The sequence below is a fragment of the Prinia subflava genome, chromosome 8 (genome assembly GCF_021018805.1).
Source record: "Prinia subflava isolate CZ2003 ecotype Zambia chromosome 8, Cam_Psub_1.2, whole genome shotgun sequence".
NCBI lineage: Eukaryota > Metazoa > Chordata > Aves > Passeriformes > Cisticolidae > Prinia > Prinia subflava.
Window position 1 is genome coordinate 15027714 of NC_086254.1, and position 9129 is coordinate 15036842.

General features: G+C 57.2%; 1 protein-coding gene and 2 non-coding genes across 3 annotated transcripts; 2 read left to right on the forward strand and 1 right to left on the reverse strand.

Annotated features, from left to right (window-relative positions):
• Window positions 1-211: 211 nt before the first annotated feature.
• TRNAF-GAA (transfer RNA phenylalanine (anticodon GAA)) lies at window positions 212-284 on the reverse strand. Its single transcript has one exon. It is a non-coding gene; the product is annotated as a tRNA-Phe (tRNA).
• Window positions 285-808: 524 nt separating this feature from the next.
• On the forward strand, window positions 809-882 carry TRNAN-GUU (transfer RNA asparagine (anticodon GUU)). Its single transcript has one exon. It is a non-coding gene; the product is annotated as a tRNA-Asn (tRNA).
• Window positions 883-1165: 283 nt separating this feature from the next.
• LOC134553475 (NADH dehydrogenase [ubiquinone] iron-sulfur protein 7, mitochondrial-like) lies at window positions 1166-9121 on the forward strand. The gene is made up of 8 exons (XM_063403175.1): window positions 1166-1196; window positions 1399-1435; window positions 1740-1808; window positions 2109-2223; window positions 4748-4927; window positions 6250-6296; window positions 7971-8059; window positions 8416-9121. Exons 1-8 carry the CDS (start codon window positions 1181-1183, stop codon window positions 8511-8513), a joined length of 651 nt encoding a protein of 216 aa, XP_063259245.1. The 5' UTR covers window positions 1166-1180; the 3' UTR covers window positions 8514-9121.
• The last annotated feature ends 8 nt before the right edge of the window (window positions 9122-9129 follow it).

The window sequence follows — 9129 nt, forward strand, 5'->3', positions numbered from 1 at the left end:
TCTATTTAATATCTTTAATAATATTTATCATTAATCCAGCGTTCCACCTGCGCTCCTTCACCCCTCTCTGCCTGTGCGTGTGCGTTTCCAGGATATTAAAATGATCAGGTGCAGAGTTTGGGGAGGGAATAACAAATTCCGAAGCCTCGGGGCAGTTTTGGGGTGAAAAGAGCGATTTTGCTACGCGGGTCCCGGCAGGAAAAGAATCTTCTGCCGAAACCCGGGATCGAACCAGGGACCTTTAGATCTTCAGTCTAACGCTCTCCCAACTGAGCTATTTCGGCTGCACGAGCGCGCTCCGCCCCCCCCCGCCCGTCACCGCCCGTGGCGCCGCGCCGGGCGGGGGGACACGGGGGGACACAGGACACGGGCATGGGACGGGGGGACACGGGACACAGGATAGGGGAGACACAGGGGATACAGGATAGGGGGACACAGGGGGTCACGGGCATGGGGCAGGTGAGACACGGGGGGACACGGGCACGAGACAGGCAGGGCAAGGGGGGGACACGGGGGGCACAGGACAGGCAGGGCACAGGGGGGACACGGGCACGGGACAGGCAGGGCAAGGGGGGGACACGGGGGGCACAGGACAGGCAGGGCACAGGGGGACACGGGCACGGGACAGGCAGGACACGGGGGACACGGGCACGGGACACAGGACAGGCAGAACACGAGGGCAGGATGTGGGACACAGGACAGGCAGGACACGGGGACGTGATGTGGGGCATGGAACACGGGGACACGGGGACAGACGCGACACGGGACAGGTGTGAGGCGGGGACCGGCAGAGAGCGGCGGCAGCGCGGTCTCTGTGGCGCAATCGGTTAGCGCGTTCGGCTGTTAACCGAAAGGTTGGTGGTTCGAGCCCACCCAGGGACGCTCACCGTTCATTTTCCTGCGCGACGGCGTTTCCGCAGCCCCGGGTCGGGCCCTTCCCGCCGAATCCTGCGGCGGCTCCGGGGCAGCTCCGGGCCGGCCCCGCCCGCCGGGGACCGCCTCGGGGCCGCTTTGGGGCCGTTTTTGGATCGTTTTTGGATCGTTTTGCAGCGGGGCCAGTGGGTGCCTCCGGAACCCCTTGCCGTGGGACGCGTTTCCCGCCGGAGCGCTGAGGCGCAGCGGCGCCGGCCCCTTTAGCGGGTGCACCGCGCGCAGAGGTTGCGTGAAGGGCTGAGGAGAGATGGCGGCGCTGGGCCGTGAGCGGGGCCGGGACAGGGGGACGGGGCAGGGACGGGGACAGGGACGGGGACCGGGACGGACTGGGATAGGGACCGGTTTGGGTACCGAAACGAGCCCTCGGCCCTCCGCCGAGGCAGTGACCGGGAGGCAGCCCTGAGGGGACACCGGGCCGTTCCCGGCCCCCTCAGCCGGGCTGAGCTCTCCCGTGCTCTCTTGCAGGTCTGCGGCTCCCCGCGCACGGCGTGCTGGGCTGGCGGTGAGCGCCGGGGCGGGGGCACCGGGGCTGGGGGTGCTGCCATGAGGGGAGCCGGGGCTGAACGGCTCCGCCGGCTCTGGGGGTCGCTGGGGGTCTCCTTCCCCGCTGGGCTTTGTGCAGCGCTGGCTCCCGGGAGGAGCATGGCGGGGGCTGTGTCACCCTGTGTCACCCTGTGTCACCCTGTCACCCTCTGTCACCCTGTCACCCTGTGACAGCCTGTGACAGCCTATCACCCTGTGTCACCCTGTGTCACCCTGTCACCCTGTGTCACCCTGTGTCACCCTGTTGCCCTCTCTGTCCCCAGGCCCAGCTCTGTCAGTCCCGTCCACGCTCAGCTGCTCCATCAGACACCGGCGGCCGATGGCACTGACAGGTGACACCTCCTGCCCTGGGGACAGCAGCGGTGCCACCATTCCCGGGGGGGCTCCTCCCTTCCCTGCTGGAACCCGGGGGGCTCCGGGAGCCCCGGGGGGAGCAGCTGGGGGCTCTCTGGGCTGGGGGGCTCTGCCTGAGCCCCAAACCCGCAGATCCACAGTGGGGAGAATCCTCTGCTGCACACAGAGGGGTGGGATCGCCGTTCCTCAGGGAATCACAGCCCTTCAGGGGGGCTAAAGGCTGATTCTGCAGTAACTGGGTGATTATTGAGGGTGATGGCCCCGTGCTGTCCCTTCAGGGCTGTCCAGGTGCAGAAGAGCTCTGCTGTTGTCCAGAGGAAATCCTACGTCCCCAGCAGCCGCGGCGAGTACGTCATCACCAAGCTGGATGACCTGGTCAACTGGGCACGGCGGGTGAGTCCCGGGCCACCAGGCTGCCCTGGCACCAGGGGACAGCAGGTGACAGACGGGAGGCACCTCCTGCTCAGGATAAAAATAGGCCCCGAGCTCCCGTGGCCGAGTTCTGTGGCCAGAGGGTGACACTGGGGTCCAGTGACAGAGCGGGAGAGAGGCTGAGGGTGTGTGGGGGGTCTGGAGCTGCCCTTTGGCAGGAAAAGGAACTTTCTGGAGTTGTCCCTGCCCTGAGCAGCTGCTCTGCCTGTGGGGAAAGGTGACACGAGTGACAGCGCCCTGGGGCTGCTGTGCTCTGCCTTAGCCAGGCTGGTCCTTCTCTGGCCACCACTGTCCCCATAGGGCCCTGAGCTGTCCCTTCTTGGGCCACCACTGCCCGTGGGGGGCCTTGAGCTGTTCCTTCTTCCATCAACAGTGTCCCTGTGGGGTGGGGCTCGGAGTTGTCCCTTTTCTGCTCTTCCTGAGCTGTCCATATTTCAGGGCTCTGAGCTGTCCCTTCTTCCGTCACCACTGTCCCTGTAGGGGCCTGAGCTGTCCCTTCTCTGCTTTCCCTGGACTGGGACACCACTGTCCCTGTGAGGCTCTGAGCTGTCCCTTTTCTGCTCTTTCTGAGCTGTCCCTTCTTCCATCACCACTGTCCCTGTGGGGCTTTGAGCTGTCCCTTCGCTGTCCCTTCACTGTCCCTTCTTCAGGGCCCTGAGCTGTCCCTCCTCTGCTGTCCCTTTGCTGTCCTTTCTTCAGAACCCTGAGCTGTCCCTTCTCCGCTGTCCCTGAGTGTCCCTTCTTCAGAGCCTTGAGCTGTCCCTTCTCTGCTGTCCCTTCTCTGCTGTCCCTTCTCTGCTGTCCCTCCTCTGCTGTCCCTCCTCTGCTGTCCCTCCTCTGCTGTCCCTCCTCTGCTGTCCCTCCTCTGCTGTCCCTCTGCTGTCCCTCTGCTGTCCCTCTGCTGTCCCTCTGCTGTCCCTTCTGCGCTGTCCCTTCTCTGCCGTCCCTGAGCTGTCCCTTCTCCACTGTGCCTTCTCCACTGTCCCTTCTCCACTGTCCCTGAGCTGTCCCTCCTCTTCTGTCCCTTCTCCACTGTCCCTTCTCCGCTGTCCCTTCTCCGCTGTCCCTTTGCTGTCCCTTCTCTGCTGTCCCTTCTCTGCTGTCCCTTCTCCGCTGTCCCTTCACTGTCCCTTCTCTGCTGTCCCTGAGCTGTCCCTTCCTCAGTGCCCTTTGCTGTCCCTTCTCTGCTGTCCCTTTGCTGTCCCTTCTCCGCTGTCCCTTCTCCACTGTCCCTTCTTTGCTGCCCCTCCTCTGCTGTCCCTTCTCCACTGTCCCTTCTCCACTGTCCCTTTGCTGTCCCTTCTCCGCTGTCCCTTTGCTGTCCCTTCTCTGTCCCTTCTCTGCTGTCCCTTTGTGCCTCTCCGGTGGCTGTAGCAGTGCCAGGGCAGCCCCTCTGCCGCGCCCCTGCCGCACACAGAGCTCTGCTGTTCCCCTTCCCCGAGCTGTGGCTTCCACCCCCACACCCCAAACCCGTCCCTTTCCTCGTGTCACCCCCGCTGTCCCCGAGCCACCGCCTGTCCCCGCGTGTAGAAGCTCCTCGGTGTGGCAGAGTTGGTGACAAAGCTTCTCTATAAGCAAAGAAGTTGTGGTAGCACCTGGTTTATTGTGAGGGCCTGGCTTGCAGCTGCTGAGCACAGCTAAAGCAGGCCAGGAGAGCAGGGAAGGAGGGGGGAAAGAGAGGGGAAAAGAAAGGGGAAAAGAGACGGGAAAAGAGAGGGGGAAAAGAGCAGGAAAAGAGAGGGGAAAAGAGAGGGAAAAGAGAGGGGGAAAGAGAGGGAAAAGAGAGGGAAAAGAGAGGGGAAAAGAGTGGGAAAAGAGAGGGGGAAAAGAGAGGGGGAAAAGAGAGGGAAAAGAGAGGGAAAAGAGAGGGGAAAAGAGAGGGGGAAAGAGAGGGAAAAGAGAGGGGAAAAGAGAGGGGAAAAGAGGGGAAAAAGAGAGGGAAAAGAGAGGGAAAGAGGGGAAAAGAGAGGGAAAAGAGAGGGGAAAGAGAGGGGAAAAGAGAGGGGGAAAGAGAGGAGAAAGAGAGGGGGAAAGAGAGGAGAAAGAGAGGGGGAAAAGAGAGGGGAAAGAGAGGGGAAAAGAGAGGGGAAAGAGAGGGGAAAGAGGGGGAAAAGAGAGGGGAAAAGAGAGGGGAAAGAGAGGGGAAAAGAGGAGGAGGTTCTGAATACAATAAATGTCCAAATTGAATAGTCTGTGTTGGACCAATCTAACACAAGATACCAATCTCACAACATTTACATACAGCCAATAGAACTGTCCCTTCACCTTTGGCAAGCAGCAGGGTATTGTTTAATCTTTGTTTAAATAAGGGAGATGTTTTAATTTGTTTAAATAAGGGAGATTGTCCCCAGCTTGGCACACCATTGTTCATCTTTGTACCCCACACCCCAATCCTGCCCTCATTCCCACCTCACTCATTGCTCTCACACTCCCACAATCTAAACCATCCTATTTACATTTATTTCATCCTCTCTAACCCCCGCAGAGCTCGCTGTGGCCCATGACCTTCGGGCTGGCGTGCTGTGCAGTGGAGATGATGCACATGGCAGCGCCCCGTTATGACATGGATCGCTTCGGGGTCGTGTTCCGCGCCAGCCCCCGCCAGGCCGACGTCATGATCGTGGCAGGGACCCTCACCAACAAAATGGCCCCGGCGCTGCGCAAGGTGCTGTGCCCTGCCCTGGGTTGGGTGGGGAAATAAATCTTATTTTTAGCCCCTCTGAGGTTCCGGTGCTAGGTCAGGGCTTAGGGGCTTTAGAGGAATGTTTGATCCCCCTGGAGCCCCTCAGTGATCCCAAACTTTAGGGGGCTTTGGAGGAATGTTTGACCCCCCCTGGAGCCCCCCCAGTGATCCCAAACCTTGGGGGATTTGGAGGAATGTTTGATCCCCCTGGAGCCCCTCCAGTGATCCCAAACCTTGGGGGGCTTTGAGGGAATGTTTGACCCCTCTGGAGCCCCTTCAGTGATCCCAAACCTTGGGGGGCTTTGAGGGAATGTTTAACCCCCCTGGAGCCCCCTCAGTGATCCCAACCCTTGGGGGCTTTAGAGGAATTTTAACCCCCTGGAGCCCCCCCAGTGATCCCAAACCTTGGGGGGCTTTGAGGGAATGTTTGATCCCCCTGGAGCCCCCCCCAGTGATCCCAAACCTCAGGGGGCTTTGGAGGAATGTTTCATGGACAGGATAAAGGACTCCAAAAGAGGCTCTGACCCCCAGCTGCAGTTCGAGATGTTTATTCCAGGTGGTGTCCAGAGGGGAAAGAGGGTGTGCACAGAGGGACAGGGTCTTTTCTTAGCTCCTGCCAGGGAGGGGCAGTTTGGGACACAGCCAATTGGATCAGAAAGGGTTAAACTACACAGTTACAGGCTCCAGGGGTCCCTGAGGGGGCAGAGACCATTCCCCAGGGGAATGTAACAGGTTTTATCTTCTTTTCTTCCTGTTAGAGCTGGGATTAACACACGGGAGTCGCAGTTTTTGCATTTATTAATCCTTATCTGTGTTACAGTCTCACCATTTGTGAGCTCTGGCTAACGAGGTAGAAAATTGAGGTGTCTCTAACTCTTTCCAAGGTTATTTAAGTGCTAATTACCCAATAACGAGATGACACCTCTATTATTTATACTTTTGACTCAATAATTGACCACACAAGGTCCTCAATGCAAACCTTTTTCACCCAATTAGAAAAAACCACCCAAAACCAAGAAGAAGAAGGTGAATAAGGAGTTAGACAATGCCCAAAATCCTCTATATTGCCCCATATTTATTACTATATACTAAAACCCCAAATTCTAAGGTTTTTACCCTGTGAGATCACACAGCACTGTTCAAACCACACACCCACAACTCAATTTCAGAAGCTCCACAGCCTCAGGGTCAGTTCCTTTTAGCACAGAATGCCTGAAACCCTCAGCCTCCACAATTCCAGCAGTACCAGGGACCACGGGGACCTTGGGCAGGAGGGAATCATCCCAAATCTCCCTGTCCTGCAGGTCTATGACCAGATGCCAGAGCCTCGCTACGTGGTGTCCATGGGGAGGTGAGTGCCGGGACGTCCTCGGTGCCATGGGGGGAATTCTTGGCTTGTTTGTGTTTCCAGGTTCTTGGAGAGGCCTCCTAGAGCAGAGCAGGGGGGATCCTCCTGGGAATTGTGTGTGTGAATCCTCCCAGGGGTGGATTCAGGGGGTTTGCAGCTGCCAAATGTGTGTGTCCAGAATCCCAGAGTTTGCTTTTGGCTTTCAAAATGTTTCTGCTGTGCTGGAATCTGTTCCATGAGGGGAACTCAGCTGGAATCTGCTCCATGGGGAGCTAAGCTGGAATCTGCTCCATGGGGGGGCTCAGTTGGAATCTGCTCCATGGGGGGGCTCAGTTGGAATCTGCTCCATGGGGGAACTCAGCTGGAATCTGCTCCATTGGGGGGCTCAGCTGGAATCTGCTCCATGGGGGAACTCAGCTGGAATCTGCTCCATGGGGGGGCTCAGTTGGAATCTGCTCCATGGGGGGGCTCAGTTGGAATCTGCTCCATGGGGGAACTCAGCTGGAATCTGCTCCATTGGGGGGCTCAGCTGGAATCTGCTCCATGGGGGAACTCAGCTGGAATCTGCTCCATTGGGGGGCTCAGCTGGAATCTGCTCCATGAGGGATCATCTGGAATCTGCTCCATTGGGGAACTCAGCTGGAATCTGCTCCATGGGGGGATCAGCTGGAATCTGCTCCATGGGGGGATCAGCTGGAATCTGCTCCATGGGGGGATCAGCTGGAATCTGCTCCATGGGGGAACTCAGCTGGAATCTGCTCCATGAGGGGGCTCAGCTGGAATCTGCTCCATTGGGGGCTCAGCTGGAATCTGCTCCATTGGGGGCTCAGCTGGAATCTGCTCCATGGGGGGAATTCAGCTGGAATCTGCTCCATTGGGGAACTCAGCTGGAATCTGCTCCATGGGGGGAATTCAGCTGGAATCTGCTCCATGAGGGGAACTCAGCTGGAATCTGCTCCATGGGGGATCAGCTGGAATCTGCTCCATTGGGGGAACTCAGCTGGAATCTGCTCCATTGGGTGGCTCAGCTGGAATCTGCTCCATGGGGGGAATTCAGCTGGAATCTGCTCCATGAGGGGAACTCAGCTGGAATCTGCTCCATGGGGGATCAGCTGGAATCTGCTCCATGAGGGGAACTCAGCTGGAATCTGCTCCATGAGAGGGCTCAGCTGGAATCTGCTCCATTGGAGGGGGATCAGCTGGAATCTGCTCCATGAGAGGGCTCAGCTGGAATCTGCTCCATGGGGTGATCAGCTGGAATCTGCTCCATTGGGGAACTCAGCTGGAATCTGCTCCATTGGGGGATCAGCTGCACTCCATGATCTCAGAGTCTTTTCCAACCTGAACAATTCCATGATTCTCACAATTTTCTTTTCCCCACACTGGGGCTGAGGGTGGCCAGTCGAGGCTGGAACAGGACAAATTCTGGGAAAGCTCTGAGGCAAAACAGAAGCTTTTGTAGCAGAGAGGGAGGGTGTGAAATCTGCTTTGGGAGGCTGATGGGAGCAGTTCAGTTGGGTTGGATTCACCTAAAAACATCCCAGGCAGGGCTCGTGACGGGGCAGTGTCACCTGTGAGCTCTCAGCTGGTGGCTCCGAGCCTGGCAGTGCTCACCTGCCCAGGGCCACCTTCCCTTGGTGTCCTGCTCACCTCCCTGTCCCTGTCCCTGTCCTGCAGCTGTGCCAACGGCGGGGGCTACTACCACTACTCGTACTCCGTGGTGAGGGGCTGTGACCGCATCGTGCCCGTGGACATTTATGTGCCAGGTAAAGGGGCAGCTCCAGCTGGGAGCAGGGCAGGGAGAGGGGAATCCTCTGCAGGTTGGAAAGGTTTTCCTGTTCCAGGGGTGGGGAAGCTGCAGCAGCCCCAGGGATTGTGGGGTGGGGAGGGTTGTGATGGTGGCGGCACCGTCAGTGGGGTGGGAGAGGGGTTTGATTTTGAAATCAAAAAATTGCTGTGTTTGATAAAGATCTTGATAAACTCCATCAGTTCAGTTTCTTTACACTCCTGCCTGTGCCAGCCACGAGTCAGCTTTGGGATGAGTCCTGGGGTTGGCAGCTCTGCTCTGTGCAGGTCCCAGCCCTGTGACCTCCCTCCCCTCTTTCCTTTTTCCCTCTCTCAGGTTGCCCACCCACAGCTGAGGCTTTGCTGTACGGGATCCTGCAGCTGCAGAGGAAGATCAAGAGGGAGAGGAGGATGCAGATCTGGTACAGGAAATAGCCTTTATATATATAAATATATATATATATATAAAATAGCCACTCACTGCTCACAGTCACGCACAACTCGGGCTCCTCACGCGCCTTCTAATAAAACTCTACCTGTTCCAGGGGCTTTTCTGTCTTTAATGAACCCCTCTGATCTGAGGAGTTGAAAAAAACTGGGCTAAAAAGCAGGAGCTGAATTTGATTACACTGCTAAGTTGGTTTGTTTCTGGTCTGAGCAATCTGTCAGGGAAGGTGATGTCATATCGTGACATAAAGGTGTTGCCAGGATTTTTATTTTTCTTGTTTTGTTGGGAATTTTTGAGAGCAACACATGTCCAGGTGATCCCTGAGCTCATCCCTTACTCACCATCTACTCCTTGTTGGTAATTCCTACACAGGATCTAATAAATCCGTAATATTGTTGTGAACAGGGGCCAGAAATTAATTCTGTTTTTGTAACAAGTCAAATACTGATGCTTAAAATCAGAATGTGATGAATAAACCTGAATGTGGAGCTCCTGAGCAGGGCAGGGATAAAGCAGCCTGTCCTGGGATGAGGAATGGTCATGCCTGAGGGACAAACACCCTTTGGAAAGACAAATAAATCGCTCGGGAACAGCAGTTTGGGT